A 20,053-nucleotide genomic window follows, 5' to 3' on the forward strand; every position below is an offset into this window, starting at 1 on the left:
TTAAATCAAATAATAAGGTCATGGGATACCTAGGTGTCTCAGCGGTTGGGCGGCTGCTTTCGGCTCAGGTCGTGATCCCGGGATGTGGCATCAAGTCCTGCATTGGACTCCTGTGGGCAGGGAGCCCGCTTCTCCTTCTGCCTGGGTCTCTGCCTCTTTCTCTCTCTTGTCTCTCGTTAAATCTTTAAAAATATATATAATGAAGTCACTCACTGCATCAAGCTGTGAATCCTGGTAATGGGGGCAAGGATGATCTTCTAGTTGAGAGTACCTGGCTAGTGTAGGGAAAAGGCAAAAGACTTCAGAGAGACTAACCCAGGATTCGGTGCCAGCTTTGCCATGCATTAGCTCTGTGGCCTTGAACAAGTCACTCAGCCTTTCTACATCTAGTTTCCTCACCTGTGAAATGTGGGTAATTGTGTCTTGCAGCATTGTGGTTAGAATTTGAAGTACATATTCAAAACCTACAGCACAGTTCCATGCACACGTGATAGCTGTTAAGTACTGGTGATTCAGGGTATGTCTCCTGTTGCTGCCATAGCGTACCACAAGCTTGGTGGCTTAAGATAGCACAAATGTATTTATTTTATGGTGTTAGAAATCTGACATCGTTTTTGTTTTTGTTTTTGTTTTATTTATTTATGATAGTCACACACAGAGAGAGAGAGAGAGAGGCAGAGGGAGAAGCAGGCTCCATGCACCAGGAGCCCGACGTGGGATTCGATCCTGGGTCTCCAGGATCGCACCCTGGGCCAAAGGCTAAACCGCTGCGCCACCCAGGGATCCCCCTGACATAGTTCTTAATTGACTAAAATCAAGATACTGACAGGACTGTGTTCTTTCTGGAGGCTCAAGGGGACCTTTTATCTTTTGCTTACTCAGATTATTGGCAAAATTCAGCTCCTGGTGGCTGTTAGGACTGGGGTCCCCATTTCTTTGGTGACTGTCACCTGGGGCCTGTTTTGTTTTGTTTTTTTCTTTTTTTTAGCTTCTAGAGGCTACCCGTTTTCCCAGGCTCGTGGCCCCATCCCATCTTCAGCCATGAAATCAGTCCCTTATGTGCTTCAAGTATCCTCTGCCTCTCCTTCCTCATGCAAGCTCTCCTTCTGTATTCCTCTTCCTTTTTAAAGGCTTGTGTGATTACATTGGGCCAGCCCAGTTCTTCGTGGTAATCTTCCCATCTCAAAGTTAGAACTTTAATCATTTCTGCGCAGTCCCTGTCACCACATAAAGTAGCAGTCCCGAGTTTGGGGGGATTAGGGCACATCCTCAGGGGACCATACTTCTACCTACCAGGTATGGAATTCTATCTAAGGAGCATAAAGGTGCCTCCAGGCAGGTTGTTTTGAACAGGAGAAGTCTCCGTGTCATTTGCCTTCCTTTTGGTCTTCCGTGGCCTGCTTGGAGCTACAATCAGGTCTTGGTAAACACGCTGCTTCCTTTGATTATGTATACCATTTCTAGAATGTAGCAGAGTAACACAATTCTTCTCTCTCCTTCACGGGCAGTTTTCCACAGATGGACAGTTTCTGTACACCTAAGGATACAACAGGAAAGGGCAGAGTGGAGTCTCGGACTCTTGTTTTGTATCTTGTTACGGAAAGAAAATCCTGCCAGCCCTCTTGACTGTATGGTGTCCAAGCTCCCGTACTGAGAGGGTCTGGCCTAGGAACTGGGGAGGGGTCACTGCTATTTCCTAACTGTTCATGTATTTGATGTCATTTAGTAAAGTTCTTTCAATCATCCTATTGCCTATTATGCTTAGTAAAATGTGTAATGACTTTCTTTTTTTAAAGAATGATCTGGAAAAATTTTCAAAAGGTATTGGCAGGTTTACAAGAGAAGATCCCACATTTAAAGTCCATTTCGACAATGAGAGCAAAGAGACCATTGTATCTGGAATGGGAGAATTACACCTAGAAATCTATGCTCAGGTAATGAGTCACAAGGAATTAAATTCATTTTATATATGTCTGTGTTTTGTTACAAGTCAATGATTCTTAGTCTAATGACTGCAAACTAATAGCGATTCTTCAGACTTCATTCTGGTTTGCATCCAGTTACGTTACAAATGTTACTGTCTCTTACAAATTAATTTTTCTTGATTTTTGAATCTTTTTATTTGTAAAACATTTGCAGACTCCTAGAATCACGACTCCAAATCAAGTTATTTGCGATAAGATCATCCATCCACCCCTAGGTCATCCATCCACCCCTAGGTCAAGCGAATCCTGGTCCCAGCCTTAGGGAGACAGTCTGCAGGAAGAGACCTGCTGAGGAAGTTGGCCGGGAAGTACCCACTCTTGAGGCCATTTCTTGCCTATTTTCTTCTCAAGTCAGTACTTGAAGATTATTAGAATATAGATACAGGAAGAGTAGATAGGCTGTACTTTTGCTAGGAAAGGTCTTCTGTATCTATGAATGAAAACAAAAGCTATTTGACAAATGATAAAAAATTCTCGTGATCATATTTTTGAAGTTAAGATAGTAGAAAACTCTGGCATACGCTATTCCAGAGAATATGTAACAAAGGTGAAGTTTTGGTGATTGAATTAACTAGAGGCAAGTGTCCGTTAAACAGTCTAAGTTAGAATTGATTATAAAATCTTTAAAAGTAGTTTGTATCGATGTTTCTAACCTTTCTAAGATACCTAAGTGATTTGAGATTTATCATTTTAATCATATTTAAATGAGTACTTCAGAGGCAGTTAAGAGTCTTAGGATTTTTTCTTCTTTCAGTTTATTTTTTTAAGCACATGAAAAAATTAACTCCCCTCTGTTCTTTCTAGAGGATGGAAAGAGAATATGGCTGTCCTTGTGTCACAGGAAAGCCGAAAGTTGCCTTCAGAGAGACCATTACTGCCCCTGTCCCGTAAGTATGCAACACAATTAAACAGGCTGTGAGGCTGTAATTGAAGCTTTTTATTATGGGATATACATACCACTATTAGCGTTGGGACACTTTTACATCATGATACTCTGTACTGTGTGGAATCTATATGGTTCCATACTGTAACGAAGACATTTATACCAAGTTACACTTTGGGATTTGCATGGCACCATGTAGGTATCAGTGAAGACTGGCATACACATCATTAAAAGGAAGCACACGTCATTGATAGGGTCTTCATTTATTCCGGTTGTGCTTCCTTTGGCAGACGGGTATTATGTTTGACTTTAGTACCATATTGCGGATGCCAGAGAACTTGCATTTGCCAAGGAATAATCTCCTGCAAGTAAAAGAAACTAAAGCTGTGGTAAAATTCAGAAAACATTTTAAGAAAACAATGTTGGGTTTAGATTTTATTAGAGACAAAACAGTCCTTAAAAAGAACAGCAAAAAAGAAGCTAAATGGCTACAAGTATAATATACTTGAACCTAGTGTCCGTATTAATTTACATGGATTCTGGTTTAGAGTCAAAATTAATAAGACATACACTGTGGCTATAAAACAAGTCTTAGTTTTCAAAGTCTCATCAAATAAAGGTAAATGATACTTTACCTGAGATGCAATGTCATGAAGTAGAACAGTGTAGTCTAACTCAATGAAGTCATCATTTCTTTGCTGTCATAAAAAATAAAAACCTGGTGTTTAAAACTTAGTATCTTTGGCAAAAATGATATGTTCATTTTAAAATTCAGCTTTTGTTACTAGATAATAATAGATAATAATTTAATAAGTAAAAATAAAAATTGAATGTTATAGTTTAATTAGCCTGATCGGAAAAACTGTGTTCTTGGGGCACCTGGGTGGCTAGCAGGTTAGGTGTCCATCTCTTGGTTTCAGCTCAGGTTACGATCTCAGGGTCATGAGATGGAGCCCTGCATCGGGCCGACACTGGGTGTGGAGCCTGCTTGAGATTCCTTCTCCCTCCCTCTCCCATCCTACCCAATGCCTGTGCCTATTCTCTATCTCTTAAGAAAGAAAGAAAAAAAAAAAGAGAAAAACTATGTTCTTATGAATAAGTTTTCTCTCAAACTACATTTTAAAATCCTATTTCATCTGTTACTCTAAAAATTGTACACCCCTTTTAGGTTCTGAGTTGTGGTAGCTACTTCAGAGCATTATGATCTAAAGTTTGTCATTTAAGATTCCTCATTGTTTCTATTATTCAGAAAAGCATCGTTTTAAGGAATAAGCTACTGAACTGAGTGTTTACATTAAAGGGAACCAATTTTATAATAGAAATTCTCTCTTTAAAAACTGAAAATAGGAAAATGTAATGAATGTAGTTATATGGTTTTGCAATTAAAGCTTTGATCTGTGCTGCTTATTGGTTTGTGCATATAGAGTATTTATGCCATTAGCTACACAGAAATACGGCATCCACATCGTTTAAAACTGTATTCACCAGAGATTTGCTGTACTTAACCAAGGTTCTTTAAGGCTTATAATCAATGTATTGAAACAAGCCCTGGCGTCTGAGGGGCAGCTCCTGTGGCCCCTTTGGTTAATACTGATTATAAATGTGCAGTCAACCTTTCAGCTGAAATTTTAATTAATGCTTTAAAACTTTGATGAAGGGTTACAGGAGTTTTCTTTCATACAACTTCTAGCACTGTCTTGAGCCTATTTTGCTACAAAATCCTGCCCTGAAAACCATGATTATGATTGTATAACCTCTGTAATCCAGACCTGATACTCAGTTATTTGAGGCCTCAATAGCCCAATAGGAATTTGTAACCAAAGTTGATATCTATAGAAAGGCATTAAAAAACTCCTCAGTTTGGATGCCTTGGTGGCTCAGTTGGTTAAGCATCTGACTCTTGATCTTAGCTTAGGTCTTGATCTCGGGGTCGTGAGTTCAAGCCCTGTGTTAGCTCAATGCTGGGTACAAAGCCTACTTAAAAATTAAAAAAAAAAAAAAGGCTCTTAAGATGTTCTTTTGGTATTTATGTTAGGTATTAGCATTATATTCTAGCTATTGTGATTGGGTATCCTGCCCTCCAGGGCCCGTGGGTGTCTAATAAGTGGTGGCAAAGGCCTGCGGAGCACAGGTGCTCCAGCTGCCTTGTAGTTTGTTTCCAACAAGCTGAAAGAGGTCATTTGGAACGTCCTTTTCTCTTATAGAACTAAAACTGTTTATTATGGTTTCTCTGCACTCTGTTTTTCTTTTATTATTATTATTTTTAATTGGAGTTTAATTTGCGAACATATAGCATAACACCCAGTACTCATCCCGCCAAGTGCCCCCCTCAGTGCCCGTCACCCAGTCACCCCAACCCCCCGCCCTCCTCCCCTTCTGTCACCCCTTGTTCATTTCCCAGAGTTAGGAGTCTCTCATGTTTTGTCACCTTCACTGATACTTTCACTTTCCCTTTATTCCCTTTCACTAATTTTTATATTCCCCAAATGAATGAGACCATATAATGTTTGTCCTTTTCCAATTGACTTATTTCACTCGGCATAATACCTTCCAGGTCCATCCACTTTGAAGCAAAAGGTGGGTATTTGTCGTTTCTAAAGACTGGCACTCTGTTTTTCTTGATATCCATTTAGACATCAACACTTGCCCTTATTATTTTTTTCTTTTTAACCTCTTCATAAAGCTAAAATGTGAGGCTGACTTGATCTCTCTAAAGACCAGAAAGAGCCCGTTCTGAATGGTCCTATTATCAGACTTATCACCAGGACAGCAGTAGGTCTGAGGCTGCAGATTATGACTAAACTGGTTATAAAAGAACATGATAAGTAAACAGCAAGCGTCACAGGAGTTAAAAGAGGCTAAGATTTTTGTTGCGGCAGATCCTCGGGGCAGGAAAATGCCAGCACGTCCCTGAGCAGCCGGGCTGCCACTTCGGGAGTGGGAAAGCGGAGGTGGTTCGTTTGCAGAGCTATAGGGATCTGAATCCGAAAGTTCGATCGCGAGAGCCCTCGTCTCTAGGACGCTGAGCGCAGGAACGGACCGCCCCAGTGTCCGTGGCCCCGCTGGGGCCGCCGCCCCGGCCAGCGCCCGTCCACTCTGAGGGGCCGCGGGCTCAGCCCGCACACGTCTTACTGCTGCTGGCTACAGAAGCCACTTACCACTTGCTTGACCCTGTGAATCTTCGCCATTTTGTACCACGTGTTCTCCGTCGAGTTCTGCCATATAACGTAACCGCAGGCGACCCAGGCCAGGTGTCGGACTGGCTCCATCTCCGGGGGCACGGTCCCGAGACCGTCTGGTGAGGGGGATGGCACTGGTAAGTGGAAGCCCTTTACATACACAGGGATCAAACCTTTGTGAGATCTAAATTCCAAGTCCTGTTCGAGTTTCCTTCAAACGTGCACAGAAGGACTCGGTTAAGCCACGCATCTGTAAATTTGCAAGGCCCTCCTGTGTTGAATTAGACTCATAATGAATATTTTTGCAAACGCTAAAGTTGAAAAATGTCTCCATGTCATATTTATGTACCTGGAATATTTTGTGCTTCAAGTGGTTCCTTCATGGACTTGAGTCTTTGGTAAAATGTGTTATCTTCTTTATCTGGGTTCTTTCCAATTTCTCCTTCAAATGTGAAGTTGACTTCTGGTGCGGTATCTTGTCCCGTCAGAGGGTAAAGGACTTCAGCTGTGCAGTTCAGGGTAACTTGCTGTTTGAAACATTTTGCAAAATATCTTTAGATGCAGATGGCCATGCATCACTAGTTGTCATTCTTGAGTTACAACATTTAAAATGTTGCCCCTGCCCCCATGGTATTCCACACTAGACAGAGATAGCTAATTAGGTTGGCTTAACAGTTTTCTTGAAGGCATCTAAAATAGATAACTTCTTTTATGACTTATAGAGTATCATAATCTTATAATTCATCTTAAAACTTTATTATTTTAGTATTAATGGGGTGTCCATTTGTAAGGCCAGATTTTAGTCTTGACTTCACATACTACCTTTAGACTTTGGTTACTTTTTAAGTCTATTACTCTCTTTACTCTGCTTCTGAATAACAGAAATATTCTCAAGCCAGATACAGTAATCTGTCTAGATGTAAAATTAGAAAATAGCAGCATGGGTTCTGCCTTGAAAGATGGCTGTCTAGCAGCCCAGGTATCTTAATAAATCTCCTCACGTCAGCCTGCATCTCCTTAATTATGCTCAACAAAAGGGCAAACTTAACTTTATTTTTCTAGTTTTAAGATACTTAGGTAAACAAATTGTAGGGTCTTTTAAGTTTGTCTCACTAACAGTTTGGCAGGTATATAATTTTTAAAAATTTCCCTGCCCCATTACTGAAAGATTCTTAGGAACATGGTGGTATCATTTGGCCATTTTATTGCTCATAAATATTTTATCTAAAAGCACTGGCTTTCTTTGAGTGAAGGAAAATTGAGAAGGCAGACATAAGTGATAATGACTGGAAAGTAAATTACGTCATTTGTTCCTATCAGACTGGCCTAATATATGACATTTGTTAAAGAAATTTATTTGAACTGAAATGTGTCTTTTCTAGGTAGCTCAACAGAATTACATCATGTATCTCAGAATACATATATATATATGTTTGTTTTTTTTAAGATTTATTTATTTATTTATGATAGAGAGAGAGAGGCAGAGACACAGGAGGAAGGAGAAGCAGGCTCCACGCAGGGAGCCTGACTGGGGACTTGATCCCGGGCCTCCAGGATCGCGCCCTGGGTCGAAGGCAGGCGCCAAACTGCTGAGCCACCCAGGGATCCCTCAAAATATATTTTTAAAGGAGTATAATCTGACCCTGTATGCTCATCATTTTTTTCAAGGCAGGGATTTCATAACTTTAAAAACAGAGAGCAAGTTGATCCTATGATTTGATCCGCAAAGGTGATCTAAAATATTTATAGAGTCAAATTTTACTTCATAATAAAGGACATTCCACTTACTTTTTGGATAATTTCTTCCACAGAAAATTTAAGGCAATACTTATGTCCTTTTTCCGGAATATCCTATTAAGAAAATGTGATTATTACAAAAATAACTCGTTCTTTGTGTTGTCAGGAAAATACAGTTCTCGTGCGGTGGGGCGGCGGGCGCCTGTGGGGCTGAGGGCTCCCGCCCTGTGCGGCCCCACCCTGGGCGTGACGCCGGGTGCAGGGCTGGGGTATGGACCCCCTGGGGCAGGCCCCCCGGAGCCAGGCCGCCTAGTGGGGAGTGGGGGACGGCCCGACGCCGCGCTCCCCTTCGTGTGGTCCGAGGCGCGAGGAAGGTGCCTCCGCAGATGTAGGCGCTGCTGCGGGTCCAGGGCAGGAGCCGCCGGGGCGCTCGGCGCCGTCCCCGCCCGTCCCCGCCCGTCCGGGAAGGGCGACCCCGGCCCCGGCCCCGGCCCGCGTGGACCTCACCTGCACGCTGGCCTGTGCGACCGTCTGCACCTGGAACACCTTGTGGGGGGTCCCCTGCTGGTAGTTGATGCAGTTCTCGGCCACCGAGGCCGCCCGCGCGGCTGGGAAGTGGGTCGGCGGGATCTCCATCCTCGGGGCGGCGGCGGCGGCTGGGAGGGAGGGCGGGAGGGAGACGGACGGAGCCGGGACCGAGCCGGGACCGAGCCGGGAGGGAGCCGGCCCCGGTGGTGGGCGCGGGGCGGGGCGGGGCGGGGCGGGGCGGCGCGGCCTCCTCCCCTCCTCCTCCTTCCGGCTCCCGGCTCCGCCCCTCCACTCCCCTCCCCTCCCGCGCTGCCCCTGCCCCTGCCGCTGGTGCCCCCTCGGGAGCCGGGCCTTTCCCGCAGGGGGCGGGGCAGGGGGCGAGGCCGTCACCCACCTTCCCCCATGGGCCGGGAGGGGCGGGGAGGGGGCCGGGCCTCCCCCGGCTACACTGCGCGGGCGGGCGGGCGGGCGGGGCCGGGGCGAAGTGCAGAGGAGCTGGGCCCGTGAGTCACGTCACCCCCTGCTTCCTCCCCCCCTCCCCCCTTCCTCCTCCTCCCCCTCCCCTGGGCCTGCCCCGCCCCGCGTGCTCACGCCCTGCGCCCCTCCCCAGCCGCTCCTAGAGAAGTGACGTTCTGCTCTAAACCCTGCTTCCAACCTTCTGAACCACTTTGAAGATGATAGTCCAAGAATCAAGACCAGTGGGATCCCCGGGGGGGGGGGGGGGGGGGGGGGGCGGGGGCTCCGCGGCGGGGCGGCTGCCTCGGGCCCAGGGCGCGCCCTGGCTCCCCGGCTCCCGGCTCCCGGCTCCCCGCACCGGGCCTGCACCGGGCCTGCCGCCCCCTCAGTGTCCCCGCCTCTCTGTGTCTCAGGAATAAATCAGATCTTTAAAAAAAAAAGGCATAACTGAACTTAAAGCAGGACATTGAAGCAACTTGTAACAGAGACTTTTTAAAGCTGCTGAAGCAAGCACAGACCTTTGCGGGCGCGCACGTCCTCCAGGTGTCTTGGTCACCTTCTTGTTTCACCTTTGAATGGACTGTAGTGTAGGCCTTGGATTAGCTGAGGATCCGGAAGCGAAGGTTCCCTTTTATCTGTATGGCCAGACCTTCCCTTTAGCTTGTTATCTTGGTATAGAAATTCTTTACTTTTTTCTCAAAACGGATTTTTGAAGTTTCTTTGGAAGTTCTTTGGGTTGGCATATGTGTTGTGGTGCTTTAAAACTTTTTTCTTTTCTTTTCTTTTTTTTCTTTTTTTTTTTTTTAAGATCTTACTTATTTATGCATGAAAGAGAGAGGCAGAGACCCAGGCGGAGGGAGGAGCGGGCTCCATGCCAGCAGGGAGCCCGACCTGGGACTCGATCCTGGGTCTCCAGATCACAGCCTGGGCTGAAGGTGGCACTAAACTGCTGAGCCACCCGGGCTGCCCTGTTGTGGTGCTTTAAAGAATAAAAATGTATTTGTAATGTGTTCTTTTCCTCAAATACCCTTTTTCACTTACTAATAAGGTATTTGGAGTAAGTATATTTTTTAAAAATGTAAGGAGTAAGACATTTCTGTCTTTTCTAGTTACATTAGCCAACCATCAAGTAAGTAGAGGATGAGGAGCTTAGTTTCTTCTCTTAAAGCTTTTTCTAAAAAAATAAAAATAAAAAAATAAAGGTTTTTCTTTTTGAGAGTGAGAGGGTGAGTCATTCATCAGCCAACTTCCTAGGTTGTCTGTGTGTGTGTGTGTGTGTGTATGCATTGTTTGAATCTTACGTTTTTTTGATAGTGTCCAGGAAAGAGTGGCTGAGTACATTCCAATGATGCTGACAGAGCTTTTTGCTGATAATGAAGATTTAAGTTTCACCAATAGCTAGTTAACACCTCCTGGTTATTTCCAGTTGGAGTGGATGGAAATATACTATGTGAGCCTCCTAGATGAAGTCACCACTGGAAGCTTTATGAATACTATAGATCAAAGCTAGGTAGTATGTGGTGACATATTAGGCATTTACTAAAAGCACATGTTTATATTCTTTTCAAAGTATAATATATTCAAAGATTTAATGTAATTTATTTATTTGAGAGGAAGAGAGAGTGAGCGTGCAAAAACAGGAGGACCAAGAAGCTGCAAGCCAGATGCAGGACTCCATCCCAGGACCCTGGGATCATGACCTCAGCTGAAGGTAGATGCTTAAACCGACTTAGCCACCCAGATGCCCCCAAAGTATAATTTTTTACATTAAAACATTTAACTGCTTATCTAGATGTTAATAAATTGCACTAAGAGAATCTCATTCCTATGCATGAGTCCTTAAAATCTTACGTACTAAAGCTTTATGAATGGTTAGTCCAAGGCTCTTATCTTCAAATTTGAATAATATACAGGTTACTTTTGTTTTTTAGTTGTTTTTTGTTTTTTTTTAAGATTTTATTTATGTATTCATGAGAGAGAGAGAGAGAGAGGCCGAGGGAGAAGCAGGCTCCCCACTGGGAGCCTGATGCTGGAGTCAATCCCATCACACCCTGAGCCAAAGGCAGATGCTCAACCACTGAGCCACCTAGGCATCCCTATGGGTTTCCTTTAAAGTAACAAAATTATTACAGGTCTCTGGGATCAGGTTAATTATAATAATTTTATGTAACTGCATGAGCATAAAACTAAGTAAAAAGGTCTGCAGCTTGCAACTTTACAACTCTAAAACCAAAATAAATTTACAAAAGACATAAAATCAACGCAGTTCTAATTAACACTAATATTTTTGTGAGAGATGATGTTTTGCCAAAACAAAATTGCCTTTCATGACATGCTAGTGGCCTGATGACTGGAGCATGGGTTCTTCTCTACCTCCAGCACACCTGTGAGCTGCCTACCGAATGATGTCTCAGCTCTTCTGTCCCTTGTCTGTTACTGTAAAGTTTGTCTTCATATACCGTTCCTCTAACAGCTGTTTAAGTGAAATCCTCATTTGCAGGTTATATCAGTTTGTGTTCTGCCCTCTAGAAAAATGTTTGATTAAGAGACTTGGTTTGAGTGCATATCCCGGCTCTGCCACTTAATAGCTACATCATGTTTGGCAAGTTACGTAGCTTCTCTGATCCCAGGTTTCTCATCTGTAAAATGGTGCTAGAAATAGTGCACACATCATAGGTTGTGGTGAAGAACAAATAATCCATAAAAACTGCTTAGCACAAGCCTGGCACCCGAGTGTTCCATTATTTGGCATCCACTTGATTATGCTTCAGACGTGGCCCCTGAAACTTACTCGTTTGTGAACTGGCCCTTGAGAGTGCTGCTGTCCTGTAGACCTTTGTGCAGTGATGGAAATGTCCCAATGCGCCGCTCTGGACCGTAGCTACTTCCCACATTGACTGTGGACTACTTAAAATATGACTAGTGCAACTGAGGAACTAAATTTAAATATCTTTTTTTTTTTTTAAAGATTTATTTATTCACGATAGAGAGGCAGAGACCCAGGCAGAGGGAGAAGCAGGCTCCACACAGGGAGCCCGACGCGGGACTCGATCCCGGGACTCCAGGATCGCGCCCCGAGCCAAAGACAGGCGCCAAACCGCTGAGCCACCCAGGGATCCCTAAATTTAAATATCTTAAAAATTCTAGCTTAAATGTAAACATCCTTGGTTAGTGATTACCCCATAGATAGCACAGGTCAAGGGTATATTTGTATAGATGTTATGTTATTGTCAAATTGAAAACAAAATTTTAGATGTCTCCAAGAACTTGTGCATACCCAACAGTTTGTCAGTGGACCACGGTTGTGGAATCCCTTCCGTCATTCTGTGCTGCTTTGGCAGTTGTTTTCCCTTCTGCTTTTGTTCTCTTAGTTCTGATAGCTGTTGTTTTCCCTCCCAGAAAAATTAACCTTCCAGCATTTTGTTTTTCTCAGCCCATCCCAAATCTCTTGGCAACTGGGAGATTATTTAAAGGCGCATTCACACTTAGGCTTTTTATGAAACCCACGTATTCCAAGCTGGCATCTCCTACCAAAACTAATGTTCAGTAATTCCAAAGCACTCATAGATCTGTGTGTAGGAGCACACTCATTAGTGTCCATTTGCCTGCAGTTATCGGAGATAATTTTGAAAGCAGCTGGCCTCTTTCATCTTGAGGTCTTTATTTTATTATTATTATTATTTTTTAAGATTTGATTTATTTATTTGACAGCACAAGCAGGGAGAGTAGCAAAGGGAGAAGGAGAAGCAGATTCCGCACTGGGCAGGGAGCCCCCTGAGGGGCAGGGCTCCATCCCAGGACCCCGGGCTCATGAGCCAAGCTGAAGGCAGATGCTCAACCGACTGAGCCACTCAGGGGCCCCTCATCTTATCTTGAGGAAGGTTTCAGTTTAAAGGGACAGATGCGGGATCCCTGGGTGGCGCAGCGGTTTGGCGCCTGCCTTTGGCCCAGGGCGCGATCCTGGAGACCCGGGATCGAATCCCACGTCGGGCTCCCAGTGCATGGAGCCTGCTTCTCCCTCTGCCTGTGTCTCTGCCTCTCTCTCTCTCTGTGACTATCATAAATAAATAAAAATTTAAAATAAAAAAAAAAAAGGGACAGATGCTTTGCAGACAGTAAATACTCCTGCTATTTTTTTTTCAGTGAACTAGTGTATGTTCACAAATGTTTAATATGTATATGAACATACTTTTGTATTTCTGTTGCCACTAGTGCTTTGAAGTAAGCACTGATCTGTCCCTGTATGTCTCTGAATGACTGACTTGTTAGTCACTATTTTGCCATTACTCCTTTTAGGTGGTAATCCCCCCAGAACTCCTTTGCCTTGTATTGCGTCACTCCGTAAAGTCCATGTGGTCAGCTCAGATAGGAACCATCTCAATAAATTAACTGCAGAGTTCCCATTTTCAAGGGACTGTCTTCAGTTGTAGGGATTTAAGAAGAGAACCCTTTGTCTGGGAAAGGGAGGGATTCCACAAGAAGAGGATAGGCTCGTGGGAACATAGGTTACTAGACCAAGAACCTCAGACCGACTTCTAACCTTTGTGCTTTTCTACCTATGAAGTGAAGAATTGGCAGGATTAAAGAAAACCCTAGATTACTTTGGTGTCGAACCTCACCCTCACTGCCAAGTAAAAACAGGAAAGAGAGAATTGCTTTTTAAATAAATTTCACAATGAGATTTTATGGCAAAGTACTCAAAAGAAAAAGTGAAAATGGTGAAATGTGGTTTTTCATTTAGATCAGTAGGAATTATTTCATTTTGGTAATTAACATAATGCTGTGTTGATTTTTTTTCCCCCCTCCTAAATCACTTTCAGGTTTGAATTTACACATAAAAAACAATCGGGTGGTGCAGGCCAGTTTGGAAAAGTGATAGGTGTACTGGAGCCTCTGGACCCAGAGAACTACACCAAGTTGGAGTTTTCAGATGAAACATTTGGGGCAAATGTTCCAAAGCAGTTTGTGCCTGCAGTAGAAAAGGTAAAAACAAATAACTTTATTACATGTTTTTCAACCAGTTTATTAGGTATCAAATCAAAATAGTTTTTGTTTTTTTTTTTTAAGTTTTCTTTACCCAAGTAATTTCTACATCCAGTGTGGGACTCGAACTCACGACCCTGAGAGGGGTTGCATTCTCTTCTGACTGAGCCAGCCAGGCACCCCTCCCATTCTGTTTCTATCACATCGTCTTCCATGGTTCATTTTAGTTACAGTCCTGCTTCTTTATCTGATTTAATCTTCAATTTATTAAGTTGAAGAGATATAAAGACATGCTATGACAGCAAGGGGGAAATCGTTCTTTTTCGTTCTTTCTTTTTTTTTAAACAGAGCAGTAGTTCTTTCTCTAAGAGGACTAAACCACTTTCTCCTAGTCCAACTATCTCAAAATTGTAGCTAGCATTTTAAAGACATACACTAGCAACTATTTATTAAGCACGTTTGATATATAAGCTTCGGCGGGGGTGGATTTCTTAAGCAGGCTCTGCCCAGCACGGAGCCCAGAGCGGGGTTCGATCTCACAACCCAGAGATTGTGACCTGAGCTGACCTCAAGAGTTGGACACTTAACCAGCTGAGTCACTCAGGTGCCCCTCATTCTGTTTCTTAATCATAGTTATTATTTTTCTTTTGACAAATTTGAACATACTTCATTAATTGCAATCAACTAAAATTTGTAGCAGTCACTTGAGATTTGTGAAAGATTGAAGTTTACTGTCCGAGTGGCACCTCATTTGGTAAGATTCCCAGCACCTGAGTTCTCCCGTCATCTCTGCTACTGAGGAATGTGCTCTTTGGTAAAGCATGGGGTTCAGAGCCAGCTTCTTCGTTTGCAGACTGAGTGTAGATAAAACCTTAACCCTGAACCCCCCACCACCTTGAGAATCAAATAATGCTCTGTGACATTTCTTTGTAAATTATGAAGTGCTGTGCACATGCGAGAGGTAAGTGTTTGATTTGCTTTCCTGGGTCACTGGTTTTAAGATGGTTGCTGATCTTCAACAGTCTGTTCTCATATATTGAGATGTTTAGGTTTTCATTTACCCTTTTAACTTGGAATCTTTACTAATGATAATTTTGGTTTAAGTGGTGGTAGGACTCTTTGTGATTAGTAGATTTCATTCATTGTACTTTATTACAAGACAGTTATTTTGTCACTCTCACACTTTTATCTTCTGTTCTCCAAGATTAATGTAGGTGAAGGAGAGCTTAAGTTTTTTTCCACACACACAGTTTATAGTTTTGTAGTGTCAGAAATACATTGTACTGTATACACAGATATATGTGATTGTTTTCCAGGAAAAACTAACTTAAATTGGAGGAGCTCTACAAATGTTGAAGGGACTGAAAAAGTATTGCAAAATTACCAAATTGTAGTTTAAAAATATGTTTAGTTTATTGTGTTTCATCAGACCTCATGAAGCTGGGTTTTTTTAAAGAACTGCATTAGGAAAAATGAAATTAGTGTTGAATTGCATTTCTTAGTGTTATGACACCATAGCTGTAACGTAGCGACCTGCCGGGGAGGTGATCGGTGTGTCGTGGGAGCTCAGCACGCAGCTGTTGAATCAATGCCAGTTTTGGTGGAGGTACTTTTACTTGCCTTTCCCGTTTCCTCCTTGTAAAATTAAGAGCTGGCCGTCTGTATAATGGGTTATGAGATAAATAATTCCTGAAGATGATAAGGGTTATTAGCACTCACAGCATCACTTTCAAACCAGCCCACACCTTTAAGTGATAATGCTTTTCCAAGGGATTGTTCATCTCGATGTCGCAATAGTAAAGTTAAGCTGTTCGACTTTTTAAAGACTCTTTTTGAAGGGTGGAATGTGGTATCCGTAAAAATACTTCAGAACAGTAGAATGTGTGAGTATTCCTGGTGACGTATCTCCAAGTGAAACCCACTGATTCCAGAAGTTGTGTTCATTCATTGCCAGGGGTTTCTGGACGCCTGTGAGAAAGGGCCTCTTTCCGGTCACAAGCTCTCCGGGCTCCGGTTCGTCCTGCAAGATGGGGCGCACCACATGGTCGACTCCAATGAAATCTCTTTCATCCGTGCGGGAGAAGGTGCCCTGAAACAAGGTATTCTGTGTCCTGGCACGTGCCGCAACCCACGTCTGTTTTCCCTGGTGACCCTCAGAGCCTCAGGACCCTGTACCTAGTTGAGTCTTGTCGCCCGAGGGCATTTAGCAGCTCACCAGGGACCATGGCAGGTCTGGGCACATAGTTAGGGAATTGAAGTGAGGGTAGATGGCTGTGTTCTCTCTCTTACAAAATTAGAAACCTACTTTATTCTCCTGAATTACCTAGTATTTTTTATAGGCTTGAATTTATAATCTGTAGGTTCTGTTTTGCCACTTGGTTTTTTTTAATCAATTAATTAACATATAGTGCATTATTCATTTCAGAGGTAGAGTTTAGTGATTCATCAGCTGCATGTAACACCCAGGCCTCCTTACATCATGTGCCCTCCTTAATTCCCAGCCCCTGGTTACCCCTCCCCCACCCTGCCCTCCACAACCCTTAATTTGTTGCCTGTGGTTAAGAGTCTCTTATGGCTTGTCTTCCTCTCTGATTTCGTCTTATTTTATTTTTCCCTCTCTTCCTCTCTGTTCATCTGTTTGTTTCTTAAATTCCATATACGAGTGAAATCATGGTAGTTGTCTTTCTCTGACTTACTTCACTTAGCATTGTACTCCCTAGTTCCATCCACATTGTTGCAAATGGTAAGATTTCATTTTCTTTGATGGCAGAAAATTTCTTTTTCCCACCCCTTTATCCATTCATTTGTCGATGAACATCTGGGCTCTTCCATATTTTGGCTATTGGGGGGGAGGGTTTTTTTTCTTTTTTTAAAAGATTTTATTTATTTATTCATAAGGGGGGGGGCAGAGACACAGGCAGAGGGAGGAGCAGACTCCATGCGGAGAGCCCAACGTGGGACTCGGGACTCGTGGGACTCGGGACCCGTGGGACTTGGGTCTCCAGGATCACGCCCTGGGCTGAACTGCTGAGCCACCTGGGCTGCCTGGCTATTGTGTTTTTAATAAAGAAGATAGAGGTGCTCAGAAGACTAAGAAATACTATAGAAACATTAGTTACGCTATTTTTAGTGACTTATTCAGATGTCAGGGAATCAGATTTGTAAGTAAATTTTTAAATGTATGAAATTGTAGGCTTTTCGGCTTTTTGAGGATACCAACATGTTTTGAAAGAACTCCGTAAACTTTATTTACAGTGTAGACCTCTTGCTAAACCGCTGGCCTTGTCAACCTTTTCCACATAGAATAGCAGGTCTATTAAATTGCTGATGAACCAGAAACCTAAACAATTGCAAGTATATCTGATTTCTTGCTTTTAAAAGAGAAAAGCAAATAACAGCAATTTGACCTCAGGGTTATTCAATAAAGAAGCTTGAAACTGAACATTTATTCTCTTTGTCATCTCTTCCATATTCATTATTAATAATATATATAAGTATCTTTACACTGGAGAATTATGATTTACAAAACATTTCAGAAACATTTTTATCAAAGGGAATCAAAATGGACAGTAAAAATAGATAAATCATAACATTTTTTAAGCATTCTGTAAATCACGATTTTTTTTATTCTTCATGAATTTTGGAGTTTGTGTTTTTCCTTTTGCATCTGTGATCGGTGTGGGGCAATGGTTGGAGAAGGTTGCTCATTTCTTGACATAATTACTTATGTTACTTAAATGGCAGCCGTTAATTTGTGTGCTGGTTTCTCAGTTGTGAAAATGAGCGAAAATCCTTCATTTTCTTTACGCCAGCTCTCTATTAAAAATCCAGTTGAAATCTGTGATCTGGAAATCTTGTCATAAACTGAAGGTTGCATTGATAGGTAAAAGGGAAATTAAGTCCTAAGAAAATAAGATTTTGTTAGGCATGATTCACATTAAAATGCCTGCCTCTTTTGCCCTCGGGTGTTTACCACTTTAGTAAATCTTAAATTAATTGTAATCACTTTTGTACTTTTTGTCAGCTTTATTGCAATGTAATTGACAAAATTATAAGGTATTTTAAATATGTATTTGATGATTTGATATACATACATATTACAGTACTTCTTACAAGCACAGCTAAATTACAAATCAATTTTTCTATGCCAATTCTTGACTGGAAATTGATATGCTTTCCTGGAGATAGAGTTTACACAAAGCCAGATAATTGGTACGGTCGTCTGTTAACAAAGAGCGTCATCATCTTTTTTAATTGCTCTTGTATGAACTATAAGTGTAGGGGTAGATGCCCATAATTTACACACAGTATCCATGAAAACAGTGTATATGTCTGTGAATATTAGCTAAAGAGATGAATATGTGCCATTTTCTTTTTAATTATTGAAGTGCACAAACATTAAATATGATTAACTGCCTGGTGGGTGTGCAAAGGAAAAGCACTAGATAGGTAGTAATTGAGAATTACTTTTTTTTTTTTTTTTGCCAGATAAACGTGCAAATCAGCAGGGTGCTAGCATGAAAATGAATTTCTTTCCTGTTTCTTCATCTGTTATTCAGTCATCCATGATTGAAAGACAGATGTGTATAGGGTGAAAGGAAACTTTCCTTAGTTCAGTAAGAAAATCATCTTGTCATGCATATACCTCTGTTGAATACAGTGTGAGAGTTTTGGGGTGAAAATGTTGATAAATGAGCCCAGTGTCATAATAGCTTAGACCTACAAGCTATTCTTTGTTATCAAAATGGGAAGAAAAATAGTTCAAATTCTCTTTTGTTTTTTTTCATTAAAAAAATGAAAACAAACTGTGTTGTCACAGTGTAAACCTGGTCCCTGAGATTAATCAGTGATGGAACTAAAGCTGAAATCTGAAAGTGAATGTTCTGTTTGGGCATGTTCCACCTGACGGATGTGACTATTGCCATCATTTTCTGTGGCCAGGTTTTAGAGCACTGTGCTTGGTCTCCCCAGAAGCCGCTGTACAAGAGAAATGAAGGCCTAGACTAGCAAAGGTTAGCTCGTTTAGCTTGACTGTGCCCTTTCTTTGACCTCTTGCCCCATCACGTGGAGGACTTTGAGATTAAACCCCAGCTTTGCTCCATACTTACCGTGTGGAAATGAGCAAGTCATAGGAACTTCCCCCAGGCTCCTTGGAGACAGTAAGTCCACAATATTATATGAGAGAATGTAAAATTAAAAATAAGGATGTATTTGAAACGTGCATACTTGGGCAGTGAATGCTAGTCACTCTTCATGTTACCTTTGACTGGGACTGTGCCGTGCCACCCATTCCCTAGCTTCCTGTCTCAGAGTGGTCGTAATAACATTTCCTGAGCATTTATGTGCCCTGTATTATGCTGAGTATGTGAATTATCATATTTTATGTTCACAGTGACCTTACAGTTGAGAAAATTAGGACTCTTGAGTAGTTAATTGAATGGCTCAACGTTACGTGACAGTGGTGAAGCTGAGAGTTAAGCCCAGCCCAGAGTCCTAGCCAGTGACCACCACCTCATACGGCCCCTTTAGCACCTGGCCTGGTGTTACCAACGTTACTCCTAGTGGGCTAAAATAAAAATATTACCTACCACCTCTTCTCACCAGTTCAGGCTTAAAAGTTCCTGTGATGATGATGGTATTTTTTTTCTTAACTGTCTTAAAAAGCCGTAGAACACGTGGATCTGCTTGAGGAAACCTTGCTTTTAGGGGTGGGCTGCCGTGGGACTGTTGAATACTGCAGGGTGAATTAACTCCAGTCTAGTCACAGCGGGTTAGAAGAAGGCGTGAATAAGGACGAGGTTCTTTGGAACAGAGTCAAGAGGTGAATTTAGGGGAAAAGGGGAAGCTGAAAGGAGCTAGATGAGAGAATATGAAACTGAGAACTGGACAGGACATCCCCAGCAATTAAGTGATGGGCACCGTATACCTGGCCCTTCCTTCCTTTAAAATATGACCCTTTGGGATCCCTGGGTGGCTCAGCGGTTTAGCGCCTGCCTTTGGCCCAGGGCGCGATCCTGGAGTCCCAGGATCGAGTCCCGCGTCAGGCTCCCGGCATGGAGCCTGCTTCTCCCTCTGCCTGTATCTCTGCCTTTCTCTCTCTCAATGTCTATCATGAATAAATTTAAAAAAAATTAAAATATGACCCTTTCACAGTCTAGCTCTTTTATGTCACTGACCTCCTGGAAGCAGAGGTAATGTGTACTAAATCTTCCTATGTCTGCTCACATCTGTCTTCCGGGGTGCCTTTTGCATTAATTGTGTTTATTTTGAGCCAGGGAGTAACCCAAGATGTTACAAGAAAT

The 20,053-nt window shown here is 42.6% G+C and overlaps 2 protein-coding genes and 1 long non-coding RNA gene across 5 annotated transcripts in view; 2 read left to right on the forward strand and 1 right to left on the reverse strand.

Annotated features, from left to right (window-relative positions):
• GFM1 (G elongation factor mitochondrial 1) overlaps positions 1-20,053 on the forward strand; it is a 50,973-nt gene that overhangs the window by 20,333 nt on the left and 10,587 nt on the right. For both annotated transcript variants that reach the window (XM_049099878.1, XM_025436038.3), the window contains exons 12-15: positions 1,797-1,934; positions 2,790-2,872; positions 13,589-13,751; positions 15,706-15,850. In XM_049099878.1, the coding sequence (XP_048955835.1) occupies positions 1,797-1,934; positions 2,790-2,872; positions 13,589-13,751; positions 15,706-15,850 (529 nt within the window). The remainder of the gene's footprint in view (positions 1-1,796; positions 1,935-2,789; positions 2,873-13,588; positions 13,752-15,705; positions 15,851-20,053) is intronic.
• Positions 652-8,789, reverse strand: LXN (latexin). 2 transcript variants are annotated; one of them, XR_004808477.2, is made up of 7 exons: positions 8,292-8,669; positions 7,836-7,898; positions 6,397-6,574; positions 6,027-6,163; positions 3,504-3,566; positions 2,943-3,230; positions 652-1,537 (listed from the first exon to the last, which is right to left on the reverse strand). XR_004808477.2 is itself a non-coding variant. In XM_025436039.3 (6 exons), exons 1-6 carry the CDS (start codon positions 8,418-8,420, stop codon positions 3,132-3,134), a joined length of 669 nt encoding a protein of 222 aa, XP_025291824.1. In that variant the 5' UTR covers positions 8,421-8,789; the 3' UTR covers positions 2,908-3,131. The 2 variants fall into 2 exon arrangements, 1 of the variants encoding a protein (XP_025291824.1); XM_025436039.3 differs by lacking the exon at positions 652-1,537 and having other exon boundaries at positions 2,908-3,230; positions 8,292-8,789.
• LOC125753421 (uncharacterized) lies at positions 9,963-12,855 on the forward strand. Its single transcript, XR_007405257.1, has 2 exons — positions 9,963-10,479; positions 11,737-12,855. It is a non-coding gene; the product is annotated as an uncharacterized LOC125753421 (long non-coding RNA).

The sequence above is a fragment of the Canis lupus genome, chromosome 23 (genome assembly GCF_003254725.2).
Source record: "Canis lupus dingo isolate Sandy chromosome 23, ASM325472v2, whole genome shotgun sequence".
Lineage (NCBI taxonomy): Eukaryota > Metazoa > Chordata > Mammalia > Carnivora > Canidae > Canis > Canis lupus.

What these genes read in the sequence shown, in the direction of transcription:
- LXN (XM_025436039.3), bottom strand. Translation starts at nt 8,420, where the DNA reads ATGGAGATCCCGCCGACCCACTTCCCAGCCGCGCGGGCGGCCTCGGTG. An exon ending in TGGAAGAAATTATCCAAAAA is followed by an intron (nt 6,575 to 7,835) that starts GTAAGTGGAATG and finishes TGTTTCAAACAG; the next exon opens with CAAGTTACCCTGAACTGCAC. An exon ending in TTCATGACATTGCATCTCAG is followed by an intron (nt 3,231 to 3,503) that starts GTAAAGTATCAT and finishes TTTTACTTGCAG; the next exon opens with GAGATTATTCCTTGGCAAAT.